General features: G+C 42.5%; 1 protein-coding gene across 1 annotated transcript; it reads right to left on the minus strand.

The window, feature by feature from the left end:
• Positions 1–3,010: 3,010 nt before the first annotated feature.
• Positions 3,011–14,298, minus strand: LOC132777986 (sulfotransferase 1 family member D1-like). The gene is made up of 8 exons (XM_060780570.2): positions 14,136–14,298; positions 11,985–12,161; positions 9,048–9,173; positions 8,687–8,784; positions 7,836–7,962; positions 5,281–5,375; positions 4,769–4,949; positions 3,011–3,228 (listed from the first exon to the last, which is right to left on the minus strand). The coding sequence occupies exons 2-8, from the start codon at positions 12,130–12,132 to the stop codon at positions 3,116–3,118; spliced, it is 888 nt and encodes a 295-aa protein (XP_060636553.2). The 5' UTR covers positions 12,133–12,161; positions 14,136–14,298; the 3' UTR covers positions 3,011–3,115.
• Positions 14,299–17,917: the final 3,619 nt, after the last annotated feature.

The following is a 17,917-nucleotide window of genomic DNA, read 5'->3' on the forward strand; positions in this document are numbered from 1 at the left end:
CAAACATATCTACTCAAAATGAAAAACAACACAACAACACACTCACAAAACGGCAAAACAACAAAACTCAAAAATCCCCCAACGAAACTTAACTAAAATCCCCGTGCCCATAACACAACCCACAAGGTACAAACATATCTACTCAAAATGAAAAACAACACAGCAACACACTCACAAAACGGCAAAAGAACAAAACTCAAAAAAAACCCAACGAAACTTAACCAAAATTCCCATGCCCATAACACAACCCACAAGGTACAAACATATCTACTCAAAATGAAAAACAACACAACAACACACTCACAAAACAGCAAAACAACTGAGCATGCGCATTGGCGCCCAGCCGCAAGTTCCCTGGCGCGCGCACATGGCCTTCCGGCCAACGTTCCCTCTGCGGAAACCATGCCCACTCCAAGCCCCACCGCGCTGCTTCCCGCACACACACACACCCTGCCGCACACACACACGCAACCCCATGCTCCATCACTCCCCCCGCCGTCGCATACACACACGCAACCCCACTCCCCCCGCCGCCACACACACACACGCAACCCCACGCTCCATCACTCCCCCCACCGCCGCACACACACGCAACCCCACTCCCCCCGCCGCCGCACACACACACGCAACCACACTCCTCCCGCCACCGCACACACACACGCAACCCCACGCTCCATCACTCCCCCCGCTGCCGCACACACACACGCAACCCCACCTTCCATCACTCCCCCACCCCAATCTTACCTCCTTTTACTTCACGCCCCCTCCAAACTCCACCCCGCCCCTTCCCGCCCTGTCAAAATCTAGGAAAGACAGGAAGGAAGGAAAGAAGGAAGAAAGAGAAAGGGAGGTAAAGAAAAAGGGGGAAGGAAGGAAAGTTAGAGGAAGAATAAAAGGAAAGAAAAGGAAAGATGGAAGGAAAGGAAAGAGAGACAGCAGAAGAGAAAGAAAAAGGGGGAAGGAAGGAAAGAGATAGAGAAAGAAGAGGAGAAGGAAAGATGGGAAGGAAGGAAGGAAGGAAGGAAGGAGGGAGGGAGGGAAAGAAGGAGAGAAAGAGGGAAGATTGGCCACAGCAACACGTGGCGGGTAAAGGTTGTTATTTCTATTATTATTATTATGATGCTATTCTTCCTATGAGACCCTTTTAGGGGGAAAGGGAGAGGTCCCAGGTGCCAGAGGCAATGCATTGCATTATTGTTATTGTTATGATGGTGGTGAAATAAAAGGAAATAAAAAGAGAAAGAAGGAAGCAAACAGGGAGGGAAGAAAGGCAAAGGAAGAAAGGGGGAGGGAATGAAGGAAAGAGAGAAGGATGAAACCAAGTAGTGAAAGAAGGAAAGAAAGAAAGAGGTAGAGAAGGAAGAAAGGAGAGAAAGGGGGAGGAAAAGGGGGAAGGAATAGGTAGGTACCTCTCTTTCATAATAGTCCAGATATCTACCTCAACTTTGATAAGTTTTACTATAGGCCACAGCAACGCGTGGCAGGGCACAGCTAGTTAAGTATAAAATGTATCAAAAAGTTACAATTATCTTTTTATTGAGCATATTTCATTTCGAGTAGGATCTCCAAGAAAAAAAAGTGCTATACTTCCAAAAAAATGGAAAGAAGAGCTAACATATCATCCTTCAGTATTGTAACATTCACATACTGTTTGAATTATTTCTTGCATCTGTTGCCGAAGTGAGGAAGCCAACAGGTAACAAGGTGTGAGAAATCTAGGAAGTGAACTGCAATTGAGTTCAGACCTGGGTGGTTTGAAAGCTTTATGAGAAGATGGCTCTTCGACTTTTGCAATTTTGTAATCGCACCTTCATCCTGAAGGAATTAGTAAAATATCTTGATTTCATCTTAATTTTTAGGGGCCTTCAGTGGTGCAATGGGTTAAACCCTTGTGCCGGCAGGACTGCTGACTGACACGTCTGCGGTTTGAATCCAGGGAGAGAGGGTTGAGCTCCCTCTGTTAGCTCCAGCTCCCCATGCAGGGACATAAGAGAATGCTCCCACAAGGATGGTAAAACATCAAACATCCAGGTATCTAGGCAACATCCTTGCAGATGGTCAATTCTCGCACACCAGAAGCGACTTGCAGTTTCTCAAGTCACTCCTGACATGAAAAAAAATCTTAATTTTCGTACCTTCTCCAGGAAAAGTGGGAACTATGTGGCTTACAGGCTATGACCCTTGGAAAGGGTTCTGTGTGTCCCATAGAATGCCTGCTATGCAGGCCCGTAGCCAGGATTTCGTTTCGGGGGGGGCTAAAAAAATTTCAGGGGGGGTTTCGGGGGGGGGCTGAGTTTCGGGGGGGGCTGAGTCTGAGTGAAAGAGGGTCTAACCTAGCAAACCTTTTGTATCATTACCCCAATACCCCCATACATATGGGATATATTGAGAATGGTGATCAAATCATGATATTAATAAACATAACAGTTTAAATAATGCACCAGTAAGGCCTTTTCGCGAACCACCATGAGAATTTCGGGGGGGGCTGAAGCCCCCCGAGCCCCCCCCCCCTGGCTACATGCCTGCTGCTATGTGTTGCATATATTCATGTATAAATCTAGACATTTTAGTAAAACTAAAACTGGTTCAGTGGATCCATGAGTTAATATTACCTTAAGTGTACCTTAACTCTGATTTTAAAAAGGAACCATTCCCTTCTCTGAATAGTGGTGAAAGACGCAAGATTAGTCTGCCCTAGGAGAACCTAAACAAAACACAAACTCCTATTTTCTTTGCTGTGGAATCATTTCCGGCTTTTTGGATGCCAGCGTGGGAAAATGGTTGCTGGTCCATTTCTATGTATCTACGAATCGTAATAAAAACCATAATTTTGCTTTCAATGTATACCGTACATGAGGTTGACTTATATATGAGTATGCACAGCAGCATCTAATATAGGCGTGGGCAAACTTGGGCCCTCCAGGTGTTTTGGACTTCAACTCCCACAATTCCTAACAGCCGGTAGGCTGTTAGGAATTGTGGGAGTTGAAGTCCAGAACACCTGGAGGGCCCAAGTTTGCTCATGCCTGATCTAATAACACCTATAGCACCTTTACACACAAAAGAAAAAAAATCTGAAAGGGGGACCTAAACAAGTAAGTGCAAGTGAGAGCAATCAAATCTCCGTCCGGAAATGCAGTGTCGATCCTTCCATTTGCCTCTTATAATCAGCATCAAAGCGCTCATTTTGGGCCACTGTGAAATAGTTCTTCCAGTCACCGGTGATTCCTGATGAAAAGGGGAAAGACAGTGGTTATAGCACTGTGATGAGTAATGGCACATAAGACAGAGGAGAGGGCAGTAAAACTAAAACCTGTCAAATATGCTGAGTGGAAGAGGAGGAGAGTTCGTATCCCTTCCTGACATGAGGTACATCAGCATTGTAGAATTAATTGTAATTTGGTGGGGCACAAGCACTTTGGCAGAAAATGTGAAAGACCTTGTAAAACTACAGTTTCCATGATTCCATAGCATTGAACAATGGCAGTTAAATTGGTGTCAAATTGCATTAATTCTACAGTGTAGATCAGGGATGGGCAAATGCAGGCCCTCTTCTCTCTCATTATTCTGTCTTTCCTTCCTTCTCTCTTTCCTTCCTCCTTCCCTCCCTCTTTCTCCTTCCCTTCACTTCCATCCTTCCTTCCTTCCACTTTCCTTCCTTCTTCCTTTCCTCCCTCCCTTCCTTACCTCCCTCTTTCTGCCTTCCTCCTTTCTTCACTTCCACACTTTCGTCCTTCCTTCCTTCTCTCTTTCCTTCCTTCTCTCTTTCCTTCCTTCTCTCTTTCCTTCCTTCCTTCCTTGCATCCATCCATCCATCCATCCATCCATCCATCCATCCATCCTTCCCTTCCACCCTTTTGTCCTTCCTTCCCTCTTTCCTCCCTCTCTCCCTCTTTCTCCTTCCTTCCCTTTTGTATTTCCTTCTCTTTCGTCTCTCCCACCCTTCCTTTCCTTCCTCTTTCTCCTTCCCTCCATTCCCTTCAACCCTTTTGTCCTTCCTTCCTTCTCTCTTTCCTTCCTCCTTCCCTTATCCTTCCCTTCCACCCTTTCGTCCCTCCTTCCTTCTCTCTTTCCTCCCGCTCTCTTTCTTTCTCCTTCCTTCCTTCCTTTTTGTCTTTCCTTCCTTCCATCCTTCCCTTCCACTCTTTCGTCCTTCCTTGCTTCCCTCTTTTCTCCCTCTCTCTCTCTTTCTCCTCCCTTCTTTCTTTCCTTCCCTTTTGTCTTTCTTTCCTTCTCTCCTTTTCCTTCCCTTCCTTCCTTCCATCCTTCCCTTTCATCCTTCCTTCCCTTTTTTCTTTCCTTCCTTCCCTCTTTCCTCCCTCCTTCCCTTTCTTCCTTTTTTTCTCTTTCCATCCTTTCCTTCCTCCCTTTTGGCCTTCCTTCCTTCCTTCCTTCCTTCCTTCCTTCCTTCTCTCTTTTCGTCCTCCTTCCCTTGCTTCCTTCCTTCACCAGGAAGCCAGTCCTCCTAGCAGGAAGTACTAGTATGTGGCCCCCAAGTTAGAAAGTTTTCCCATACCTGGTGTAGATGCACCCTGATATAAGATTGGTAGGCAGTGGAATCTTTTTTCAGCACCAGATAATATCCTGTATTGTACTTGAAGGAAGCATGTTAATTTTGAGAGAATGGATTAGGTCCTTTAACATACGGTTCTGCCACCTAACAGTGTTCTGCCATCTTGAAACATCTGCTGTCTGAAGGAAAAGCTTGGGAAATTTTAGGAGTTGGTTTCTCAAGTAATCCTTTGAAGTTTTGTCTAGTGCCGCTCACCTTTCCTCATGAAAGGGGAGATGGAGTGGTCCATAACCTCCTTGGGGATGCTTGTATAATTGGCCATGGGATTCTGACTCATTTCTTTGAAGGACGTAAGATGAGCAATCTTTTCCACCACTTTTTCATCGATGGGCCTCTCCAAGAACTCCAATACTTTACGGATCTCCCGTCGTGGATCCTGAAAGAGAAGCCACAATCAGGGGCTGTAGTCTGAATACTCTATGCAGTGGTTCCCAATCTGTGGGTCCCCAGATGTTTTGGCCTACAACTCCCAGAAATCGGAGCCAGTTTACCAGATGTTAGGATTTCTGGGAGTTGAAGGCCAAAACATCTCAACACACAGGTTGAGGACCACTTCTCTAGTGCCTCCTCAAACTAGAAATCTGAGATTCCATAGGTGGAATCATAGTTCTATAATGCATAGTGTGAAAGGGCTCAAACAGGTACTGAAGAAGAGTAAACCAGGGAAGAGCAGACGATGAACTTTTCTAAGGAGAAGAAAACCATACCTCTTTCAGGTCTTCATAGAAGAGGTAAAGCATCCTTTGTTCTTTCCTCTTGTCCCACCAGCCCTTGACATGGTCATACCAGGATCCAAAAGAGACTGAGGAGAGAAACAGATGTATATTATTATTATTATTATTATTATTATTATTATTATCTCCCCCTCAACACCACCACCACTTTTGTTCTTCACAAGGAAACTCAAAGTGGCTTTAGTGAGAATTTTCCTAGACTACAGAACCCCCAGAGAGAAACAGTGGGAAGAAAATGGAAACCAGTAGTATGCCATGTGTTTATTGGCCTAAGGGTCTTCATACGTGGTAGGGTACCGGTGATCTTCCACATGTTACCAGACTTGGCTTCCCAGCAGCTCCTGCCAGCTAAGTTCAATCTTCAGGATAGAGGGCAAGGTGTGTTGGTGGGAAAACTTTATCAGAGAGCATGGAAATGTAAAGCCACTTCCAGAAATACACATAGTGTCACCCTGAAAATGTGATTTCATCTCATGTTGGGAATTAAGCAAAATTGGAGCTTATCAATACCTAGATGGAAGACCACCAGACCATGTCAAGGAATGTCCAAGTAAAGCTGAGGCAGAATCCTGCCTGAAACCTTGGGGATCTGCTGTTAGTGAGATTGCAGAACTAGTATAAATGGAACATATGGCTTCATATGTTCATAGGTGGAGAGAAGGTAATCTCCTAGTAGATCTCTTAATGATTCGTAGTATCTATTGCATCTGATGGAAGAATATTGTTCTGTATCCCAGCCACATCCAGGGTTTGGCCTCCCTATATTTTGAAGTTCAGGCTGTGTAAGATCCAACCAGTACAGTCAAAGATCACAGATTTGCTGGTTTGTTCCAATACATCTAGAACAGCAAATGTCAGGCACATTATTCTCCTAACAATGCCGTCCTATTTGCCTGTTCTTGTCTGTTGGAAATAGCAACCTTCTACAAGCCTCCTATACTAGTTATTTGTTATGTATATAATTCAGATTGCTTTTTGTTGTTCATTCGTTCAGTCGTTTCCGACTCTTTGTGACTTCATGGACCAGCCCAGGCCAGAGCTCCCTGTCGGTTGTCACCACCCCAGCTCCTTCAAGGTCAATCCAGTCACTTCAAGGATACCATCCATCCATCTTGCCCTTGGTCGGCCCCTCTTCCCTTTTCCTTCCATTTTTCCAGCATAATTGTCTTCTCTAAGCTTTCCTTTCTTCTCATGATGTGGCCAAAGTACTTCATCTTTGCCTCTACTATTCTTCCCTCCAATGATCAGTCAGGCTTTATTTCTTGAAATATGGACTGGTTGGATCTTCTCGCTGTCCAAGGTATATGTATATGTATGTATTGGTATGCAGTTTTTCCTTAACTCTATGTTATGGGCGGGACTACAGACCATGTGACCAGATCAGGGACTATTCAGATCTCAGACTCCATTTTAGACTTCAGATTCCATTAAACTCTCAGAATGTAAAGATGTTGCTGTTGATCCTAAGAGAGATGCTTTAGACTTGGGACTGTTGATTCTAAGCAATGTACCTATATGATGAATACACGAAGGTTGTGAGTAGACCAGATATGTTGCTTTTAACAAAGACTACTTATTTTTGTCTCTTGAAAGCATGATTTTAAACCAAATATATTTTATGGGAGAATAGGTGTTTTGGGGCAACTGGAATAACACTTCTAAAACTCTATTTTTGTGCATTGGCATATCTTTGTTCCTAACAGTTCAAAGAGATAACTAGGTTATCAGTCTAACAGCTGCAAGCCAAATTGCCTTGCATGAATACAAGTGGATATTTACCACTAAAGAGAAGATTCACTCAAAGGAAGACCATACTTTACAAAAGGTTATGATTATTCCAAATGATGTGAATGCCAATTAATCCCAAAAAAGCTATAAAGATTTCTGGTTTTCCAAAAGGTTATGATATATAAAAAGTCATGCCTTCCCAAAAGGTTATGAATGCTTTTCCAAAATGTGTCACATGTATGCACAAAGACATGAAGAAGACAAACTCATATCTTAACTTGTAACGGTCTTGGAAATGGTCGCCTATGCATACATACAACCCCATTCCCTGTTTAGCAGACATGTGTCATGTATGCCCACAGTGTCAAAGGGAATAGAAATGTGGAGAGACAAGAAGGGATTCCAAATGTTTCTCTGCTCTGCAAACCTTCAAGTTTGGGAAAAAGCAAGATAATGCTCCTGGAAAAACAGGGCCAAGAAACCATTTCATCACTGGTATTGAGTTGGAAGCCTACAACAGTCCTCTCTCTGGCATCTGCATCAATTTCATTCCCCTGAAGTGTGTCAGAGGACAAAATCCGCCAATTCTAACTCAACAAATCCATGTTTTCATGGTGGAGTCTTGTGGTTGCAACACAACTTCAGATCAGCAAGGTGGGATAAGCTAGTCTAGTGAATCACACTATCATCATCATCATAATCATCATCATCATCATCATCATCTTCATCATCACCACCACCACCACCATCACCACCACCATTGCCCTGTTATGGTTTCTTTCCCATTTTACAATGCTTACTATCTCCAGCCATAAATTTCTCCAGGAATTCTTCCCATGTTCCAGGATCAGGATGAACTACTGCCATTTGATGGAAGAAGTAATAGGAGACAGCCACATCTTTGGCATTTCTGGCCACATAGATCATCTGTTGTATGGAGAATAGCACACAAATTAAGCCAGTTACAAAGGGGGTGGAAATAACATTGAAAGTCTTCTCCTTGACAACTGCAATTTCTCCTTAGACCTCACTGGTTTTTCAGCCTTTACTCTGTTGCTACACCTTTAAGCCTGCTTTCTTAAGAACTCGAAATTTATTTTTGAAGACAAAAAAAATACATTCCATAAAACAAAATGTTAAAAACCTGATATCTTTATTAACTAATAAAATGTGCAAAACCTACATGATTCCCTAGCTTTGTTCTTCTCTTGTTTAGGCTTCACTTATTGTAACTAAATTAACTACCTACATATTCTACTAGCCGCCCCGTGCCACACAATGGCATGGCCCAGTCTGTGTATATGTGTATATATGTGTGTTTGCATATATGTGTGTGTGGTTTTGCACATGCATTGTAATGTATTTTTTATTTTTATTTTCTGGCTTTTTAAGTCCCTTCTGCTGTGTTTTTCAGTGTTTCTATGAGTGGTGGTCACTCGTTGGCCTGATAGGTGTATTGTGTCCAAATTTGGTGTCAATTCATCCAGTGGTTTTCGAGTTATGTTAACCCTACAAAGGAACATTACATTTTTATTTATATAGATGGATATGGATATGGATATGGAGATAGATAGATAGATAGATAGATAGATAGATAGATCGAGCATATACACGCAATATATGTGCAATATATGACACTATAGCCTCTTACCTTACAGTTCTTTTCCCAGAATGATTTGGGAAGCAATTGGACAGGAAGATGGGTTTTGATTAGACATGGGCGGGGTGCTTTTTTAAGCTGTTCAATGCCTAGATGGGGGGGGGGGGGGGAAGAACCAATGAAAGAGATTCACACGTCAGGTGCTCAGCTTTAAGTGTACGCTATTCCAACCCAAAACAGTCTTCTCAAACCATTTGTCCTACAGGTGCTTTGGATTACAACTCCCATCATCATCAGCTAACGGAGTCACATTTGAAAAAGTGTCTCCTGGCAGTTCTCCTGTCTCATGTAGATGATATTTCCCCACACCACACATGTCTTGTTGCCCAGATTGGAGAACGTATGTGTTTACCTGACAATACATCAGGAACAGAAAACTCCAAGAAAGGGACTCGCATATAGATGGGTTTCTCTCTGCATGCCTCCACATTGCCTTCTTTGTAGATCAAGTCTATGACTTCACTGATCCACGTCGTTCCTTTGAAAAATTGTATTCAAAGATCAAAAAAGAAAAACAAACAAAATCACTTTTACACAAATTACAATTTGATATTTTTTAAAAATGGGGGAACTACTTAACAAACATGAAAGGAACAAGGACACACACTTACACAATAAGAAAAAAACTAACAGACAGGAAAGCTAATCTACAAACCATTCACTCATTGTGTTGTCAAAGGCTTTCATGGCCAGAATCATTGGGTTGCTGTGAGTTTTCCGGGCTGTATGGCCATGTTCCAGAAGCATTCTCTCCTGGCGTTTTGCCCACATCTATGGCAGGCATCCTCAGAGGTTGTGAGGTCTGTTGGAAACTAGGCAAGTGGGATTTATCTATCTGTGGAGTGTCCAGGGTGGGAGAAAAAACTCTTGTCTGTTGGAGGCAAGTGTGAATGTTGAAATTAGCCACCTTGATTAGCATTGAATTCCCTTGCAGCTTCAAGCTGGGGCTAACAGTGAGAGCTCACCCCACTCCCCAGATTCGAACCGTCAACCTTTCAATCAGCAAGTTCAGCAGCTCAGCAGTTTAATCCACTGTGCCACCAGGGAGCCCATTCTGGCAGTAGCAGCTGGTTAACAGTGTGGCTTTGATTCCACTCTGGGTTTTAGTCTGACTTTCAAACTATCTAAGATGCTGCAAGAGATTACTGTAAGAGCTGTTCAATAGTGGAACTCTGCCTCAGAGTGTGGTGGAAGTCCCTACTTTGGAGACTTTAAAACAGAGCCTGGATGGCCATCTATTGTAGGTACTTTCATTGTGCTTTTCTTGCATGGCAGAGGGGTTGGACTGGATGTCCTGTGTGATCTCTTCCAGCTCTATATTCTATTATTCTATGCAGAAGCTATGTGTGGATGGGATTACAACCCTTGGGTAGACCCTTAAGAGTTGTGTGACACTGCCTAGGCAAAAGTGGAACTAATGGATTGCTATGGCAGTATAAAAGCATTATGCAATAACTCCCTTAGACAGAAGCATGCTGTTGTTGTGTTGTTATTGGGTGTGTCTTCTAGTCATTTCCAACTTACGTCAACCCTAAGATAAACCCATCATGGGACAAGATCTGTTCAAAGGAAAATTGTTTTTCGTTTCATCTGAGGATGAGAGAATGTAACTTGCCTAAAGATATCCACTGACAACCCCATTATATGGGGTACTTTTCGGCAGCATGCGCCAATTTGTCTATACTTTTGGGACAGAGCCCGCTGGCTTTTTTGACCAGGGACCATTTGACCAGGGACCACTCTCCAACATTAGTACCAAAAGGGTTACAAATCCATTTTTGGTCAAGTTTAGATTCAGTTTGGTTATTTGGTGTGCTGATTCAGAACATTGCATTGGGTAGACCACATAGGCTCTAGTTCCTGATACAGAACATATGCCATCCAGTAGTAGCCATCTGCTCGCCCACAGAAAACCATATTTAATAATCTAGAGCCGTGGACCTTATTTTAGATCTCATGGCCCACAGGTTGAGAACCACTGATGTAGGCCAATCACCACTGGGACCACCTTTACTGGTTTGTGCCAGAGTCTTTGCAGTTCGATTTTCAAATCCTCATATCGTGTCAGTTTTTCCAGTTGTTTCTCTTCAATCTTGCTGTCACCTGGGATTGCAACATCGACAATCCATACTTTGTTTTTTTAACATGATCGTGAGGTCAGGAGTATTGCGCTCCAAAACTCTGATTGAATTAGGAAATCCCAGAGTTCATTTTCTGTAACTTTTTCAGGCTTGTGATCCCACCAGTTCTTTGTTGCAGGCAGACGGTATTTGTGGCACAAGTTCCAACGAATCATCTGAGCAACGGTGTTATGCCTCTGCTTGTAGTCTGTCTTGTACTCTGTCTGTGCGATCTTCTTGCAACAGCTGAGGATATAATCTAGGATATAATCTAGTGTTTCATCTGCTTCCTTGCAGAGTCGTCATTTGGGTTGTTGTTGTAGTAGTAGTTATTATTATTATTATCAGAGGTAGCCAATTCTTCCCCTCATTGGATGAGGTGATGGGTAACTTGGGCGATGTGAGACATGGGCCCCACACCCCCTGACAGGCACTGCCAGTATCACAACGATTGTGTAGTGATTCCAGTGGCCCATCTGATGAAGTTGTAGGTTTCCCTGGCCAAACAGGGAATCCTTCTCAACCCACTAGAACACTCTGGCTCTCTACTGTGGTGATAGATGCAGCCACAAATCTTCCCCATTATATCAGGGCTAGTTTATGCAATATTTTGTTATGGCTGTGGCTATCCACCTACCCATTTCCCATTGTGTGTGCAACTCAGTTCAGAAAGGAACAAAAACTGGAAAGGAGAGATGATGAAATTCTTCCTGGAAATCCAACAATTCCTAGTATTATGACACATATCTTGGACAAAGTTCATACATTCCAACTGTCCAATTTTAGCAGGGAAGATCCCAATTAATCTGACATGGCTGCAAGGCTATTCAATGCTAATCAGGGTGTCCAATTGCAACATTCACACTTGCCCCAAGCTGACAAGAGTTCTTTCTCCCACCCTGGACTTTCCACAGATATATAAACCCCACTTGCCTAGTTCCCAACAGACCTCACAACCTCTGAGGATGGCTGCTATAGATGTGGGCAAAACGTCAGGAGAGAATCCTTCTGGAGCATGGCTATACAGCCCAGAAAACTCACAGCAACCCATGAAAGCCTTCGATAACACGTTTTACATTCTCCTGGAAACCTGAACTGCCAAGCGGGAAGAACATAAGCTAAGACACCTTTCCTATATTTCTACAAATGCAGCCCGAAGCATCTCTTACCACATTTGGGGTATGTAGAGATCAGCAAGTCGCCTGGATGTGCTTGAAACTTGTCAACTTCCTCCATGACTTCAGCAAAGTACTTTATCATGGGGACCCCCTTGACAGAGATCAGTGGCGGGCGCTCCACTCGTCCTTCTGGCTTCATCTTGATAGAGAAGCGGTTTAAAGGGTAGCCTATGAACAAGCGTGGGAAGTTACTTTTTAAAAAAGTAATGGATTCTGTTTCTCATAAGACTAATTCATTTCTCTTGTTGTAGTAATGAAAACTTTTCTTTCCCTTCCTTTTCTACAGTTTCTGTTGCTTTTTTTTCTTTTTTGAGAAAAAGTCATTCTGAGGACAGATTAAAGCAGTTTCTCAGCTTTCCTAATGCCACGACCCCTCAATACAGTCCCTCATGTTGTGGTGACCCCCAACCATAGAATTATTTTCATTGCTACTTCATAACTGTCATTTTGCTACTGTTATGAGTCGTAATGTAAATATCTGATATGCAGGATGCATTTTCATCCACTGGACAAAATTTGGCACAAATACCTAGTACGCCCAAATCTGAATACTGGTGGGGTGGGGGTGGGGGTTGATTTAGTCATTTGGGAGTTGTAGTTGCTGTGATTTATAATTCACTACAGAACTCCCATGACCAACTGAAAATACTGGAAGGGTTTGATGGGCATTGACCTTGAGTTTTGGAGTTGTAGTTCACCTACATCCAGAGAGCACTGTGGACTCAAACAATGATGGATCAGGAGCAAACTTGGCACGAATCCTCAATATGCCCAAATGTGTACACCAGTGGAGTTTGGGGAAAATAGACCTCAGCATTTGGGAGTTGTAGTTGCTGGGATTTATAGTTCACCTACAATCAAAGAGCATTTTTAACTCCACCAACAATGGAATTGAACCAAGCTTGGCATACAGAACTCCCATGACCAACAGAAAATACTGGAAGTGTTTGGTGGGTGTTGACCTTGAGTGTTTGAGTTGTAGTTCACCTATATCCAGGGAGCACTGTGGACTCAAAAAATGATGGATCTGGACCAAACTTGGTACAAATCCTCAATATGCCCAAATGTGAGTACTGGTGGAATTCGGGCTAAATAGACTTGACATTTGGAAGTTGTAGTTGCACAAATGAACATTACATTTTTATTTATATAGATAATAATAATACTTTATTTCTAGACCGTCCTCTCTCCAATAATAATGATAATAATAACAACAATAATAATTCTTACACATAGGAGCCCCCGGTGGCACAATGGGTTAAACCCTTGTGCCAGCAGGACTGAAGACTGGAGTGTGGATGAGCTCCCTCTGTCAGCTCCAGCTCCCCATGCGAGGACATGAGAGAAGCCTTCCACAAGGATGGTAAAACATTCGGGTGTCCTCTGGGCAACGTCCTTGCAGACGGCCAATTCTCTCACACCAAAAGCAACTTGTAGTTTTTCAAGTCGCTCCTGACACACACGCACACACAAAAATTCTTACACATACACAAATATGCATGGAAGAGTATATGCAAGGAGAGGCTGAGATTAAAGTGGAAACTAACAAGTATAGAAAGTGTTAGAAAACATTTTCTGTATTTTATGAAAAAGTGAACATAGGTTTGCAGCCCTGAATATGGGATAATATAAACTAGGGTACATTTTGTGGATCAATCCTTCCTAGAAGTAGAAATATTTACTTTTTGGAACTACACCTCCCAGAATTGTCCATGCAGTATGGCCTTTGTAAGTAACTTTCCTAAGTTCTAGCTCCTCCAGAGTTTGAGAAAAAAATCCAAATATATGCTTTAAAGTCTGGCAATACCCCTCCCCAAGAAAGAAATCTAGGGCTGCATATACACTGCAGAATAAATGCAGTTTGGTGCCACTTTCAACTGGCATGGCTCAATGTTATGGAATCCTGGGATTTGTAGTTTGGTGAGGCACCAGCAATCTTTGGCAGAGAAGACCTTGTAAAACTACAACTCCCATGATTTCATACCACTTTAACTGGCATAACATTATGCTAGTTAAAGTGGTATCAAATTGGAATAATGTTTCAGTGTAGATACACCCTAGGACAGGCTCGGGGAGCTCTTTCCTCTCCTAACTGGGGAGGGAAACGAGGGAAAGGAAGCAATTTCCATAATCATCATTTACCTTGCTCTTGAAGTTCCTGCTGGCTTTGTGTCGGACTTCGGATTGAGAAGTGAAGTGAACAGTCATCCAGTTGGATATGGACCAGGAACGGGTGGAGAAAGAGGCGGTGAAGCTGAAGAGGTGTCACTGAACCTTTCTTAACCCTTCTTGAATACACAAACCAATGGAAGTCAATGTGTTATAAAACACTTTGTGACCATCTTTGAAACCCAGCTGGCAAGAGTTGGACCCAGTTTGTGGAAAACAGAAGAAATGCTGCAATTAATCCTTTATGACCTTGGAAGTCTGCCTGCTACTGTGGCTTTTATTGTGAACTGAAAATGCTTCTTCAGAAGCCGGATTCCAGATTTCCCTGTCCTCTTTCTCCCTTTAGGAACGAAACCCTGCTCCAGATCTTTATTTATACTGGGGAGGTGTTCACAGCCCTGGTAAATAACCGAGTTATATAACTTACCACCACAGCGGAACAAGAATTCCTTATTTATGACTCAAACATCAGCATCAATTGGAGTGGTTGTATTCCACAAGTGTATAAAAATATTATAGTATATAATTGCATAACAGGAATACAGTGGCACATAATCAAGTTGCACAATTCTATCTAGTATCACTTTTCAATCTCAATCAGGCAAAGACCTCGTATGCCTTTAGTACAGCAGTTCTCAAATTGGAGGTTGGCACCCCTGAGGGAGTCATTAAGGGGTTTCAAAGGGGCTGCTAAAGACCATCAGAAAACATATTTCTGTTGGTCTTAGGAACCCCTTTGGCAGAGAAGGCTGAAGATCCCTCTGCCTGTCCTTCTCTTCCTTTTTGGAAACATACTCTGAGTGTATCGTCGAAGGCTTTCATGGCCAGAATCACTGGGTTGTTGTAGGTTTTTTCGGGCTATATGGCCATGTTCAAGAGGCATTTTCTCCTGATGTTTCTCCTGCATCTATGGAAAGCATCCTCAGAGGTAGTGAGGTGAGGATGCTTGCCATAGATGCAGGCGAAACGTCAGGAGAAAATGCCTCTAGAACATGGCCATATAGCCCGAAAAACCTACAACAACCCATACTATGAGTGCTCCCACCAAAAACTGTCCTTCTCTGTGATTGACCGGCCTCTCAGCCAGACTCTCAGCCAGCCTCTCAAGCCAAGAGGAGGGCTGTTTCTGATACTCCAAGAAGGGAAGAGGAGAGCAGGTGTGCTTGGTGCATGGCAGTGTGGCGCGCATTCATGGCCAAGGGAGAGTGTGCGAGGCTGGAGGGAGGCTCGTGTCAGTGAGTCCCTTCAAGGCATTGGGGATCTGTGTGGGAAGTGAACACTGTCCAACTCTTATTAAACCATTATTTTAACCTCCTTCAATGTAAATGTACTTATTTAAATAATAAAAATAATAAAAATAATAGAGTAAAATAATGAAAATGCAATAAAAACAGTAATAATAGAGTAAAATAATAAATGTAGTAATAATAGGGTAAAATACTGTAAATGTAATAATAATGATAATGATAATGATAATGATAATAAATAGATTAAATAATAAATGTAATAACAATAATAATAGGGTAAAATACTGTAAATGTAATAATAATAATAGAGCAAAATAATAAATAAAATAATAGAGCAAAATAATGTAAATATAATAATAATAATAGAGTAAAATAATAAATGTAATAAAATAATACTAATAACAGAGTAAAAGAATAAATAAACTTGGCTCGAGTATAAGCCGAGGGGAGCTTTTTCAACCTAAAAAAGGGGCTGAAAAACTAGGCTTATCCTCGAGTATATACAGTACTTACTTAGGCAATCCCTCGTAGTCCAAGGATTATGGTCCTCCAAGTGTAGTGTCTAGGCCAGGGGTCCTCAAAGTTTTTTAAACAGAGGGCCAGGTCACAGTTCCTGAAACTGTTGGAGGGCCAGATTATAATTTGAAAAAATAATGAATGAATTCCTATGCAAATGGCACATATCTTATTTGTAGTTCAAAAAATACTTTAAAACAATACAATAATTAAAATGAAGAACAATTTTAACAAATATAAATGTATTAGTATTTCAATAGGAAGGGTGGCTTGCTTTTGGCTGATGAGATAGTGTTGTTGTTGTTGTTGTTGTTGTTGTTGTTGTTGTTGTGTGCTTTCAAGTTGTTTCAGACTTAGGTTGACCCTGAGCGAGGGCCGGGTAAATGACCTTGGAGGGCCGTATCCAGCCCTCAGGCCTTAGTTTGAGGACCCCTGGACTAGGCAGTTGTTCTGTAGGTGGCTGTGGGGCCCTATTCTTGATCCGCATGTTCTCCCACAGTGAGGACATTGGTTTCCAGGTAGAAGGCCATCCCAGTCAGGGTTGGCTTGATGCACCTTTCTCATGGCACGTCTCTCCCTTTTGTCCGCCATTTGGGCCTCTTCAAATTCTGCAGTACTGCTAGTGACAGTTCTTGGTGTCTATGCCAAAGTTTTTAAGATTGGCTTTAAGCCCATCTTTAAATCTCTTTTTTCTGTCCAACAACTATGTTTTGCGCTCTTGAGTTGGGAGTATAGTAACCGCTTTGGGAGATGGTGATTGGGCATTTGGACAACGTGGCCATTGCAGTGGAGTTGATGGCATAGGAACATCGCTTCAATGCTGGTTCTATGATTTTATGGAGGACATAGAGATTTTGAGAGGTGAAGGCAACATGTCTGGAGAAAGTGGACCATAGAATCATACTGTTGGATCTTGAGATTCTGACAGAAAACATTATAAATCAAATTCACGAATAATCAATATCCAGAAATGCGGATGGATGAATGTTAGTTTGGATTGTAATTCTGTAGACATGAGCAATCATACTAATCGGCAGATGTTTGACTTAAGGGCAGGGTGTGATGCTTGAAAGGCAGAAACAAACAGTAACAACTAAGGTTGCCATGCCACCTGGATAGCCAGGTTTACATGGATTTTAGTCATGTCACCCAGTGCCCTTTTGAACCATCATTTGAACCAGCTTATAGGGTTTAATTATTTTTTTGAAGTAGCTCCCTGGCCTAGCTAAACTGAATAAAATGTGGAGGCATTCTTCACTCAATTCCACCTGGGAATTTCAGGTGTGAGGGAAGCAAACAAAAATGGCAAGAGATGGTCACAAAATAAGTTTATAAAGGAAGGAACAAGAGAGCCAGGATGAAGTCCAAATCAGCTGTTCTTAAAGGAGTGGAATGAATCAATCGCCCAGTGAGCCATGCTACCTTGGCAGCCAGAAGAAAAAATGCAGACCGGGTTGGAAGTCAACAAAAAGATGTTTTAATAACATTCAGGATGTCTGATATAGAGTTGCTGCTCAAAAGAGTCGAACATACAGTGTAAACATTTTATTTCCTTTGACAGCCATTCAAATACCTGTTCCCTCCCCTGATTGGCTAAGAACGGGCCAAGCCAGGATCCAAGCTTTTGCTGGCTGGGGACTCCTGCTGACACCAGAGATGGATGGAGCTTCCTCTATGATGGGAAGAATTGTTCCTATTCGTCCATTCAGAGTGCCCGCCCAGGCTTGGGCTTAATCATATGGTTTCAGACAATGCAAAGAATCGGTGATAGGATTATGCAAGTCCACAAAAGAAGCTTGTCTTAGAAACAATGAAGAGGTTTATGTAAAACCATATACATACGTAACATATGGTTTTTACATTCTTCTGGTTATGCTGGATCATTGCCTCTACCAATGCCCCCCATTTCCAGTTTAATATTGTGTGTGTGTTTCCTCTTGCTCACATGTTACTAATTAACCATATGCATGGATGTTTTCATCACCCTAGAGA

The sequence above is a fragment of the Anolis sagrei genome, chromosome 6, assembly GCF_037176765.1.
Source record: "Anolis sagrei isolate rAnoSag1 chromosome 6, rAnoSag1.mat, whole genome shotgun sequence".
In the NCBI taxonomy this organism is placed as follows: domain Eukaryota; kingdom Metazoa; phylum Chordata; class Lepidosauria; order Squamata; family Dactyloidae; genus Anolis; species Anolis sagrei.